A 12,476-nucleotide genomic window follows, 5' to 3' on the forward strand; every position below is an offset into this window, starting at 1 on the left:
TTTTATAAAATAATTCCGACGGATGTTTCATGTGCAAAAAATAAGAAGCTTGGCCGTTTTTGTACAAGTTTAAATCAGCCTTTTCGACCCCTGCTGCTTGTATTTTTGTGCAGCATGCTAATCTAAGTTTTAATTTTGAAACTTTTTGCGATGGTAAAGAGCACCCCAATCTGCATGCATAAACTTTTATATGTTTTTCAGTATTACTAGAAATTTTGAAGAGAACAACATGCATCAAGAACTCTAGAGCGGGAGTCCCAAAAGGCTGCTTCATACGGAGGAAAAATATTCCATCCCATTTCATATTAATTGCCGCGGGTTTAGTACTTAACTTTGTATTAAACCATCGATTTAATATGGGTGAGAGGGAGTATTTGTTTTTCACTCGCAGAGAAAAGAGTGTTTCTAAAAAAAACTAGATGGAAAAATATATCTTAATACAACTAGTACTACATTTTCTTTTTGGGTTGAATACAACATTTCAATGGCCCTATAGCCCACCCACTCATCAATTCCCTCTCAACCCCTCAACTCCACACACGGGCACATAGGCGGCCGGAGCCATAAATAAATAGACACCGGCCACGAGCTCCCCATCTCCACCCCCACCTGAGCTACAGCCATCCAACATCTTCTTCTCCGGCGGGCAGGGCATCAGAAAGGACAGCCGCCCTTAGCGAAGCTTCGTTCGGCATGGCGAGGCAAGCCCTGACGAACGGGTTCCTCGGCGGCTTCATGTACGTGGGGCTGGCGCTGGTGCTCCTCGCATACCTCCCCGTCGCCTTCCTCTGCCGCCTCGTCTACAGGCTGCTGATCAGGCCCTTCGCCGCCGGCGAGGACCTCCGCGGCAAGGTCGTGCTCATCACCGGCGCCTCCTCCGGCATCGGCGAGGTCAGTAAAGCCTGCCTGCCTCCCCCTAGGCTCTTGTACAGTCGTTCCCGACTTCCCGTTGCGCAGGTCATTCATGGCTTGGGTTCCACCCATGCGGTAAGATCTTGACCCGTCCGTCAGTCTCTGACCATTCCCTGCATCTACATGCATGCGTACATATGTACGTACGCGGTAATAAACAGACTAGACTAGACCCGTACGTACGTGTTGGTTTGTGCGGGCCACCCTTTTACAGTTCTACTACTGAAACTATCTCGACCGAAAATTATACGTTAGTTGTTTCTGTTCCATTGCTGGCATACTCGTTGTCAGATTATCGTTTGTTTCAGCAGAATTGGGTTTTCTTTTTCCTTCTAAATTTTATTATAAAGTCTGGTCCTCCTTTTGTTGGTGTATATGCATGCTTTGATTTGATGATGATAGCTCGTACAGACCTCGTTTTGGCCCCTCATTTAGATTCCATGTACACTCATGAGGAACGCTGATTAGCAGCAGGCGTCTGAAAATGTTGTTCAAACATCTCTCTTTTGAAACCTTGTGCCGTAGCTAAAATAGCGTTTATCTGTGGCGGCCTGGCCCACGGTTTCCATAATCCACTACCACGTGGGAACGTCTTCTCCAGCGGCTTTCTTCTTTTCGGTTAGCGACACTCAAAACCAGAAAAAAGAAGTAGCACACATAAATTGCGCCATATTTGGTAGTAGTAAAACGCAAACTGACTAGAAAACCCACTCATAGATAGAATAAATAGAGAAGAATTGTTATACGTGTGCAGAAGCTGCAGGAAGAATATAAGGAGAGGAGATACTACAGGAGTATATATATAGTACCACCTTGAAGGCCTTGAAAGCTTCCGGTAACTAGCGTAGTACCAGGAGTGTACAGTAGTACCAAGATGGCATCAATTGCTGATGCAGCGAGTAATTCCCTGGCCGGGCAGGGCAGCGCAGGATGGAATTGATTGAATTGAATTCTCACCGTCCACCCCATAAATCCTGGAGCATGGGCGCCAGTCCTGCCCGTCGCATCGGCCTCCTGGAAACCTGCGAGCACCGGCAGCTCTCGTGCACGCTGCCGCTGCATGTGGCTCCGCGGTCACCGCCCGGCCGGAGTAAATTATGAAGGAGAGCCTCAGTTATAAGGCGGTGGTCATGAATGAACTACAGTATTATTTACAGATTTTGGCTTGTGATTTGGATTTGCAGCACCTGGCGTACGAGTACGCGAGGAAAGGCGCGTGCGTGGCGCTGGTGGCCCGGACGGAGATCGCGCTGCGCGCCGTGGCCAAGACGGCGCGGGAGCTGGGCGCGCCGGACACGCTGGTGGTGCCGGCGGACATCACCGACGTGGACGAGGCCAAGCGGGCCGTCGAGGAGACCCTCGCCCACTTCGGCAAATGTAAGTGCTCTGTTAATCTCAGCGTGCGGTACCTGACACTGACAGCAAGCTCTCACTCAGATAGCGACGGAGTATGATTATATATACTCCTACGTGCATCATTATGGCTATTAGTTGAAGCAAATCACTTTCCGGAGCAGTGATGCATGTGAGGTTGTCCATGCCTAGTCCGGTTGATAGGAATGTACCCCAGCTACTTACGTACGGTTGTTTGCACCGATCAGGCGTTGAGTGAGTGAGTGAGTGCGTGGTCGTAGTCAGTTCAGCTTGCCGATTCAAGTCTCGCTGGATCATTTGGAGTTACTAGCTAGCAAAAAATGGCACTGCTCCAGTGAGTTTCAGCTGCTAATACTTCCTGTCTCGCTGGGTTCTGCATGAATGCACGCAGTGAATCACCTGGTGGCCAACGCGGGCGTGTGGTCCAGCTGCTTCTTCGAGGAGATCACCAACGTGTCCGCCTTCCAGAACGTCATGGTAAGCAACCTACTCACTTGAGAAACAAGCAACAGAAATCCACGATTAGTTTCCTCATTAGCTACTACCTTGTAAACAAGTTTATACCAATACCAAGTATAATCATGTTCTTAATTTCTCCACCATACGTACTACGTACGTGTACGCAGGATCTCAACTTCTGGGGCGCGGTGTACCCGACCTACTTCGCGCTGCCCTACCTGAAGGCCAGCCGCGGCAACATCGTGGTCACCGCCTCCGTGGCCGGCAGGGGCCCCGTGGCGCGGATGAGCTTCTACAACGTACGTAAACCCTTGTTTTTGATGTTGCTGATTTGAATTTAATCACCGCAATGAATTCGGGATCAGCAGCTCACCAAACATCTTTATCGATCGCTGCGTACGTGCCACGTTGAGAATTAACGCTCCGGTCGGTGGATGTACTCCATTGCATTTGCAGGCGAGCAAGGCCGCGGTGATCCGGTTCTACGAGACGCTGCGGGCGGAGCTGGGGCCGCACGTCCGCGTCACCATCCTCATGCCGGGCTACGTCGTCTCCAACCTCACCATGGGCAAGGGCGTGCAGAAGGACGGCAACGTCGGCTTCGACGAGGACGCCCGCGACGTACGCGCACACCCAACCATCTCCCTCCCTCCCTCGCTGAACCACCATTACATTCACGGCAGTTCCTCCGTCGATCGATAGGTTGGTTTCACTGATTGATTGATGACGGATGGGATTGCAGATAAACGTCGGGCCGCTGCCGGTGGGGAGGACGGAGACGCTGGCGGAGGTGGTGGTGGCGAGCGTGCGGCGGGGCGACAGCTACGTGACGTGGCCCGGGTGGTACTGGCCGTTCCACATGGTGATGTGCGCCGCGCCGGAGCTCGTCGACTGCTTCTCCAGGGCCTTCTACGTCTCCAAGTCCAGCGACAAGGACGGCGACGCGCTCAGCAAGAAGATCCTCATGGCCGTCGGCGGCGACAAGTTCTACCCCAAGAACATCCGCTCCTCCCAGCCCCAATAAGTCGATCATGACACAGAGCTAAGCCAGACATGCACGCAGAAAACGTATGCTGGCTTGGTTTAGCACCAAAGTATAGCAGTGGTGTACTTGGGTCTTTCTTTTCTTCTCCTCTCTCGTTTTTTCTTCTTCTTTTCTTTCGGTGTGATGTGATGTGAGTCCATACGATGTGAGATCTGTTGTTGTATTGGTGGTACACGACACAGGCGGTGTTGCAAAGAGGGTGCTTCTAAATGACCGACTGTTGTTTGCTTGTACTGACGAAAAAGCATGAGGGAGACAGGTTATGCGTGGACGACTGCTTCTCCCGGTCACCGTAATTTGTGTCTGTACAATGGTACCTTCACGCGGATATCAGTGAAATGCGCCAACTATTACAGGGCACCACTGACAAGGAGTTTATCGCAAAACTTTCTACCCGGCGATCGCCAACTCGGCAGCTTACTGTGCTCTGCACTCTGCAGTAGGAGTATGCACACAGCTGACTGCTGACATGCCTTCCCAATTCCCTTGAGAAACCTGCTTCTCACAAGCATTAATTAACATATCAAGGTATATGTCATGAAAAAAGAATGGACATTTTCCTTCAAAAAAGAAAAAGAATTGACATCAGGACTACGGCAAAAAATACGGTTCAGAATCGTGTCACTGGAGCCTGGACATGTCCTATGTGTCAATAAGAGCGTCTAGATCACTAAAGTAGTGATCCAAATGCTCTTATATTTCTTTACAGGAGCAGCTTCCTCTATGCTTGTATATAGTTCTATACATGCTCATGAAAATGTCATATGGTGACAGCTGCTTGTCCACTCTACAGATTATAACTTTCCTTACAAAATTGCAAGAGAGAAAGGGTGCTACATTATTCTATCCGGGCATATACTCACCAAGACCGTTTGCTATATGCATTCAGTTGGGGTAAGAAGATGCTCAAACCCCCCCTCCCGGGATCACACTATGGAGTAAGCACTGCTGGACTCGTTGTCAGGTGGTTTCTGCTCCTCTGCCACTTTGCGGGGCGACGCCTTGGGTGACGGCGGCGAGGAGTGTGACGGGGACGATACCGATCTGCGCACCGGGCTCGGCGGCGTGTGCAGCCTCCGCAGTTCACTCATCGAGCTTTTGGGGCTCAGGAGTAGCGGGGGGGGCGGGTGCTGCGCCTCCGGAGCTTCTGCGGCCGGAGGGCGGTGCTGCTGCCCTTGTTGTTGCGGCTGCTGCTGATCAGTTGCGACTTTGTTTAGAAGATTCTGCAGAGTGGGTAGTAGTTTTGCTGAAACAGATAGGATCCCAGGAACCTGCAGAGTAACATCAATTTAATTTATGTGTTCATCAAGATGAAGAGGGTTCAGTTCAATCTGTCACAAGCTTATTTCGGAATAAACAGAGTTAAAGCTAACTAATACTAGGTCTCTTCTGTCCTCCTAAAATGGGCTATTCAATGTTAGGAACAACTGATTTTAGGAGCATAGAAACCCATGCCTCGGAATTGACTTGTTCTATAAAGTACTGTAGCTCAATATACAATGCAGTTCTCTGGTCTATAGGATTCCTGCACAGTACTCGTGCTTCCTCCACAATATGTTGCTTTCTGATGAAACATAACCAGGCATCAAAACATGTATGGTAAGTACAAAATTAGTTGACATTCTGTGCATTTTTTTCAACACACCTTCTGCACAGATGATTTCACGATAGCATTGTACTCCCTCCGTCCGGAAATACTTGTCGGAGAAATAAATGTATCTAGATGTATTTTAATTCTAGATACATCCATTTCCATTCGTTTATGCGACAAGTAATTCCGGACGGAGGGAGTACAACAAGAAAAACACTACTACTCCGTTTCATTTTAACAAATGTTCAACATCTTACCATTCCATTTTGGAATTCTCTGCCAATATCTAGCTGCACTGCTAAAGCTCTGACAAGTAAATAACCCACAAATAGCAAGAACACGTATATAGGATTCCTGCACAGCAGAACAAGAATGACAGCACACCATGTTAATAGTTTTTAGTTTGTGTAAGAAACCCCTGCGCATACTGTTGAGCTACGTACCTCAGAAGCATCATGATCTCATCAAAACCAAGAACTGCCATAGCAACCAGCGCCCAAGGAGGAGGCAGTCTGCCATTACCGCGCCTGTGAGCTTGCTGGAGTGAGATAAAAAAAGAGTTCAAGTCAAAGACAATACAATAAGAATCTATTTCACCCTCTAGAAAAAAGAAAGCATCATCAGAAAATAAAATCGAATCCACCACTACACAAAAAATGCACAATCATTAATAATCCAATTTATGGAGGGGAGCAATAAATTCTTCAAACTGAACAATTCTCTAATGCAACTATAGAGGTATTCTAAGGCCCTGTTTGGTTCATAAGTCCTAGGACTTTTTCTAGTCCTAACTAAAAAGTCCCTAGTCCCTAAAAAGTCCCTTGCTGTTTGTTTCCAGATACTAAAAAGTCCCTAGTCCCTTCCTACAGGTTATTAAATGACCATGTTACCCCTAGTATATAAAAAAATAACAATCAAACAACACCATGGGGTGGCAGGCCAATGGGTGCATGGAGGGGCATTGTTGGAAAAGTCCCAAAAAGTCCCAAAAAGACTCTCCTTGAGAGTCTTCTTCATTTAGTCCCAAATGCCTAATTTAGTCCCTAAAAAGTCCCTCCCGTTTGGTAAAAAAGTCTCTAAGAGAGACTTTTCTAGTCCCTACACAAAAAAGTCCCTGGAAACAAACACCCCCTAAAGCTCTTTACTTCTTAAATGCAAAGGCATCACACCTGCCATGGTTCCTGAAAAGAGTTGTTCTACAGAAATACTCCCTCCGTCCCAAATTAAGTGACTCAACTTTGTACTAGCTTTAGTACAAAGTTAGTACAAAGTTGAGTCACTTATTTTGGGACGGAGGGAGTAAATAATTTGCTAGCACAACATCTCTGAATATTAAATACACTAAAAGAGACCAAAACTATGTACTCCCTCCGTCCCATAATATAAGAACGTTTTTTACACTACATTAATGTCAAAAACGTTCTTATATTATGGGACGGAGGGAGTATTAAATAAATTCAAACCTGCGTTGATACTGCTTGTGTAATGGTGAACTCAGTTTCTGATTGGAACTGCTTCCACACTGACTTGCACTGAGCTGGCGTAATAAGCGTATGCTTTGGATGAACCTGTTTCAGTTGTTTGGTAAAGTGATGGATCCTCGGTATAAGCAATTCCACTTTTTGCTGCATGAATAACAAATAAACACTAAACTACCTCTTCCCAGCTAGTTGAAGCAAGCGGGTCACCAGAAGAAGCACTTGAACTCTTTGACGCAACAGAACCATCTAGAAGTGTGGAAATCAGAATGTTTTCAATCCTATCTGGCTTGTCATCCCAGCGAATGACGGCTAATACAGACAGAAGTTTGAGAGCCTGCAATGTAAGTGTAAGAGCACTTAACAATAAAACAAAGGGATATATTGTTTGTCATCATGTTAGAAAGGCGAGAATCCTGTACAGCAGATCGAGCCTCCTTTGCTATTGCACGGACATCTTCCTTTCCTGTCCAGGTCCTTGGCATTGAGTCCTTGTCATGACTAAACACCACTGTGAACCTGGCAATAACAAGGAACTTTATCAGAAGGTTATAATGTTAATTGGTACATGGAACAAGCAATAAGTATTTCTGTACCTTTCCTTCATATGCATCAAAATTTTGCTAGCTTCTTCTTTAGCCTTATTTTCCACAATGCTTTGACCATAATCCCTTAATTTTGACACCATTTCTTCTGAGAATTCGCTTCCCATTTCAAACCCAGAAAGAGCTTTAAAAACCTCTGGCAGGATGGCCTGTGTCTCACGTTTATAGAGGCTTTCTATTGATGCCCAAGTTGTTTGGCCGGCGGCATCAAAAAGAGATTCCACAGGTTCAACAAGTGCTTTTCTTAGTTTCTCCTGAAAGTATACATAACTTAAATTATGACCACGAGGTAACCAAAAGCTATAGCAAGTGCCAAAAATATGCAGAAGCGAAGTATGTGCTGACAAACTAATAAAAAAAAACTTCTCTAGGTTTCCATACTTAACCTTAGCATGATTTGTTAGTTCTGTTAGCTTGCTTTCACGAACTGAAAGTGCATGGTCTTCAATATCACGCCGAACTTTCTCTAGGGTTTTAGAGTAGTCCCAATCCGCCTGCTTGATTACAGAATCTAGAATATGAAGACTTGTCAGATTGCAGTTTCGGTTTGAAAGGGTTGGTATTCCAAAGAAACAGACAAAATTGCCTTCCCAAATTGCATATCTTACAGGCACATGAAGTAGATAGGACAGACCCAGTGCATAGAAGCTCCCACACAAGGTGGGGTCTGGGGAGGGATTATAGGAACCTAGTCTTACCCCTACAAAGTGCAATGCAGAGAGGCTGGTTCAAACCCAGGACCTCTTGGCACAAGTGGGGAGGACTTCCCCACTGTGCCAGGCCTGCCCTCAGGCACATGAAGTAGATACAGGGATAAAAATGCAATACCAGAACAATAAGGTACACTGGCTCTAGACAAACCCAATGTACTTGGACTTCAAACATCACACTACTTCAATACAGGGAGCATATGATGGCTTGAAAGTTAGATTTATGGGAATCTCAGGATTGCTGGGAATCCTAACCACAGAAATGAGATAGCAATAAGAATGTCGTGGGAATATCAGATACCTTCCTATTTCAAAGGGAATGCAAAACTCCTAAATCCCAGAAACTTGTTCCTCCCGTAATCTAATATTGCTAACTACTCTAGGTTCTTGTGTCAAACTCAGGAACCTTATTGGATTACCCTCTGATTCCAGGGAAGCCAACTGACATTCTAGTTACCAATCCCCATCAGTGTAGTCCTTGAATAAATTCTACATCATTGGGAAAATAATATTTATACAAATTATCAAGCGTGCAAATTTACCTGCACACCCTTGATTAAATTCACTGAGAGAGGATTCAGTAGTTTCTCGAACAGATGCTGCGAAACCTTTTCCACTCTCAAGAGATTGATTAAGGCCGGTTTTAAATTTTTCAAGAGCCTTAGTACGTAGATGACTCAAATTTTTCTGGAATGCAGGCTGGACAAGCTGCAAAGAATATGGGACAAAATAAGTGAAATGAAGGGGAAGGCGTAACAATGCCTATGTACAATAGCACCTTACATTCAGTATTCTAGATTCCAGCAGTTGCCGTTTGGACTTCCTAACAGCTTCATCAAAATAGACAGCTTCTTTGTCATACCTGACAAATAATGATGCACCTTAGTTTTATTCGTCAACATTAGTTTCCGTTTTTTTAAGAGAAAAATCAACATCAGTTTCCTGTTATCACAAAATATAGGGAATTCACAAAGGCCAATAGACAGTCAAATAACAACTTCAAGATTCAATGCCAGTACTTCAGTGATTGGATCACAGAGACGAGAAAGACACCAGCAATTTTATATGCAATTTAAAAAAATAAGGAGGCAGAGTAAGAAATGTATATTCTGTAATAAATCTTGAAACAGTAGATCACCAATTTTTTCAGTGTTCAGTACCAAAGTATATGCCCTAAATAGTGATAAAGTGTCTCATTCTTGCGACATTGTATGGTTTGGTGGTAGAGTTTTTAGATCTAGTAGAGATGAATTGTTGCTTCAGGGGTGGTTGCTTTGATTCAGAAAATGTTGTATTTTTCTCTGTTTTCTGAGCAAAACTCTGTCTTGTCAGTTGAATGAAATGAAAGGGGCCCCTTAACTAAAAAAACAGAGGCAATCAGGCAAACCAATATTATCTCTTATATAAATATCCCAGTACTCACATTCAAGAGTGCTGGAAATTTTAGAGATTTTCTTTGCGAAGTACAACATGTTTATCAATCTACTGGTAGATGCATAGAACATACAAGTGAACTTTGTGCGGTCGCAAGGACCGAGAATCATGTTGAACAAACTACCAGGATGAACAACTAAAATAACACGCAGGCTTACTCTTCCATGTGGACCTCCACAATAGATCCAAGTTTTTTCCCAAAACTGAGTACTGAACCAGCCTGTACATCATTCTCCAAATCTAGCCATTCCTAAAGATCACAAACATATTAGTGAAAGCAAAACATCCATGAGTATTAAATGATAAGTGAAGTTCTTACAGCATCCGAGGTTAGGCAGCCAAACCTCTCATTTGCAATTTCATCACAGCGAACAGTAGCAACCATTACCTTGCATGATGAAGCAAATGGAATAAATCAACAAGTAGCAAGTTTGGGTCGTTTCTTCTGTTGGTGGTGCTACACCTCAGCATAACATGTAGGTTCGTAATCACAGCAAACAATTATAACTGATGATGTTTGACATGTTCCGTTTCAACTGTTGACAAATACCTAGTCTGCCGCTGAATGAGTCCTACTCCTGTTCTATGGGGTCTGCAAGGCATCTATCTATCCATGCACCAACGTGCTCACACAACTAGCGCATGTAATTCTCTCTCCCTACACAAAATATGACTATCATGGTACCAGATTAATCCCAGATCCTGCCACGGCTCCCAAGTAGGGCCCTTCGCGGCCACAGCCATCTCTGCCCTTTCACGCCCTGCAACCCACCTCCTTCCCGCTGCTCTTCTCCCTCTCTCCTTCCAGTTTCGCGGCATGAACAGGTCATCACCGTCGTGCTCGACCTCTACACTAGGCCATACTCCACATGGAAAGAAGCTCATGGAGCTCCTCGTATCCAGCTACAACGTCGGTGATCACATCGACACCGATGCGGAGCTGCAGCTCGCCGACAACATATGTGATGAGGACATCCCTACCACTGTTACACCCACAACCCCTGCAACTCACATGTTCAACTTAGAGCAAGACAAAGACGAGTCACTAGAGCTCGCGCACACCAATTAAATTATCAGGTACTTCCATTTCTCGGAACTAATTGTAATGTTCACGAGAATATGATACTGCCTAAATTACATATGTTTGTATTGCTCAGGAATGAAGGGACTAGCATGGATAATGGGATGAGCATTAGAGCATGATCAAGCATAGAGATGAAGGAGAGTGCTTGGGGAAAGACAATGAAGCCTCAAGTGGAGATTTAAGAACTAGGAAGCTACCATGATGACACATGAAAACATGGATGAGATATACAAGATGAGACTTCATATTTTCATTCATAGCTGATATAAGGGATCGAGGACAGGGCACACCATACATTCCAGGCTGGTGCAGCTGGTCGAGCACCGAGGATGCCAAGAGCATCACAAAGGGAGTGTCGTGTCAAATGGCATGTGCCATGCCTGAACCATGCCAGCCCAGGGGCAAGGACCTGCTTTCTATGGAGATGGATCGGGGCACCAAATCCACTATGGATGATGGAGCGCTTGCGCTTAGTTTGACGAGGGTGGGCTTGGCAAGCCATAGGAATTGTGCCCGCCATGGCTTGGCATGGGTGTGGAGGAAACACCATGTGTGCCAGACGACGGGAAGCCAGCAGCCAACAAGCCACATATAGAGAGCAACGCCAACTTGGACGTCAACCTGTTGGAGGAGCATGTTCTACACGTCGTTGTCTTTGTCTGGATGATCTTCTCCACCATCTGATGACGTTGATGCTGGTCACAGATGAGAACAAGGACGAGGAATTGAAGATTGATGTGCCGATGTCGTGCCGTGTGTCGGCGATGGACTTGAGGTGAGCGCAATAGCCCTTGGTGCCTTGCACATGCTGGTACAACTTTGACGTTAGATGAAGCACACTGGTGCGCTTGTTGTTAAGGAAGACGGACTCAACTACAACCCATGTCTGGCGCGTGGACTTGGGAGTGTCCATGACCATGGTAACCAACTCCGCAGAGATGGTGACGTAGATCCAAGACCTGCGGATGAGATTGACAAGCCACTACTTGTTTTTGCCGGGCTTTGCATCCGCGTCAATATGAAGGCTGACGTTGTAGATTGAGATGAGGAGCTCCATGAGCCCCTTTCATGTGGAGTAGTTGTGGAGACAGACAGAGAGAGGGAGAGAGAGAAAGGGAGGGAGGGAGGAAGAGAGGGAGAGGATTACATGCACTAGATCCTAGCATTGCATGAGAGAGAGACAGAGGGAGGATTGCATGCACTGATCCTAGCATTGCATGAGCATGTTTGTGTTTTATATTTATGATGCCTTTTGGTTTTCTGTATTTGGCATTTGGCCTCCCTTCTGTACTTGTATATATGACGACTTTGGCCTTCAAATAATACTAAGTTGCTATTCCTAACATGGTATCAGAGCCCTAGATTTTTTTTCTCGCACGCGCAACTCGTGCTCCTCTGATCCAATTTCTCGTGGCGGCCATCGCGCTTGTATATATTGCTGCTGCTACTTTGCTATACCCATGTTCTTGATCTGCTATGTGTTCGTCCACGTCAGGACGCCATCAATCGTTGGCCGCCGCCACCTTGATTCATCTGCCTTAGTCCAGATTGAGTCACCAAACCAATTCCATCTCCTCCGGGTGCAGACTGTCGACCGCGTCCACCCGATTCCGCCCAAGATTGGCCGCCGGTTCCCGCTGTCGTCCGCCGGTACGCCCAGGTTGCCATCCGTGTTCGTCCGTTTCCGCCCAAGATCGGCCACCGGTTCCCATGCTATATCGGCCGCTGACTGCCGATTCCCGTGCTCGATCGGCCGCTGGCCACTAGATCCATGGCACGCGCGG

The 12,476-nt window shown here is 46.1% G+C and overlaps 2 protein-coding genes across 2 annotated transcripts; one reads left to right on the forward strand and one right to left on the reverse strand.

The window, feature by feature from the left end:
* The first annotated feature begins 582 nt into the window (after nucleotides 1-582).
* LOC125530524 (11-beta-hydroxysteroid dehydrogenase A-like) lies at nucleotides 583-4,061 on the forward strand. Its single transcript, XM_048694907.1, has 6 exons — nucleotides 583-891; nucleotides 2,097-2,289; nucleotides 2,678-2,763; nucleotides 2,913-3,044; nucleotides 3,202-3,366; nucleotides 3,488-4,061. Exons 1-6 carry the CDS (start codon nucleotides 694-696, stop codon nucleotides 3,767-3,769), a joined length of 1,056 nt encoding a protein of 351 aa, XP_048550864.1. The 5' UTR covers nucleotides 583-693; the 3' UTR covers nucleotides 3,770-4,061.
* A 218-nt stretch (nucleotides 4,062-4,279) lies between these two features.
* On the reverse strand, nucleotides 4,280-9,999 carry LOC125530523 (protein ROOT HAIR DEFECTIVE 3 homolog 1-like). Its single transcript, XM_048694906.1, has 12 exons — nucleotides 9,928-9,999; nucleotides 9,767-9,858; nucleotides 8,958-9,036; nucleotides 8,717-8,882; nucleotides 7,851-7,975; nucleotides 7,456-7,718; nucleotides 7,282-7,378; nucleotides 7,038-7,196; nucleotides 6,845-6,949; nucleotides 5,825-5,919; nucleotides 5,639-5,735; nucleotides 4,280-5,061 (listed from the first exon to the last, which is right to left on the reverse strand). The coding sequence occupies exons 1-12, from the start codon at nucleotides 9,991-9,993 to the stop codon at nucleotides 4,717-4,719; spliced, it is 1,689 nt and encodes a 562-aa protein (XP_048550863.1). The 5' UTR covers nucleotides 9,994-9,999; the 3' UTR covers nucleotides 4,280-4,716.
* Between the last annotated feature and the right edge of the window lie 2,477 nt (nucleotides 10,000-12,476).

This window comes from Triticum urartu, unplaced genomic scaffold (genome assembly GCF_003073215.2).
Source record: "Triticum urartu cultivar G1812 unplaced genomic scaffold, Tu2.1 TuUngrouped_contig_6377, whole genome shotgun sequence".
In the NCBI taxonomy this organism is placed as follows: Eukaryota; Viridiplantae; Streptophyta; class Magnoliopsida; order Poales; family Poaceae; genus Triticum; species Triticum urartu.

What these genes read in the sequence shown, in the direction of transcription:
- LOC125530524 (XM_048694907.1), top strand. Translation starts at nt 694, where the DNA reads ATGGCGAGGCAAGCCCTGACGAACGGGTTCCTCGGCGGCTTCATGTAC. An exon ending in CCTCGCCCACTTCGGCAAAT is followed by an intron (nt 2,290 to 2,677) that starts GTAAGTGCTCTG and finishes GAATGCACGCAG; the next exon opens with TGAATCACCTGGTGGCCAAC. An exon ending in CCGCCTTCCAGAACGTCATG is followed by an intron (nt 2,764 to 2,912) that starts GTAAGCAACCTA and finishes ACGTGTACGCAG; the next exon opens with GATCTCAACTTCTGGGGCGC.
- LOC125530523 (XM_048694906.1), bottom strand. Translation starts at nt 9,993, where the DNA reads ATGGTTGCTACTGTTCGCTGTGATGAAATTGCAAATGAGAGGTTTGGC. An exon ending in GCTGCCTAACCTCGGATGCT is followed by an intron (nt 9,859 to 9,927) that starts GTAAGAACTTCA and finishes TGTGATCTTTAG; the next exon opens with GAATGGCTAGATTTGGAGAA. An exon ending in GTGGAGGTCCACATGGAAGA is followed by an intron (nt 9,037 to 9,766) that starts GTAAGCCTGCGT and finishes ATTATTTGTCAG; the next exon opens with GTATGACAAAGAAGCTGTCT.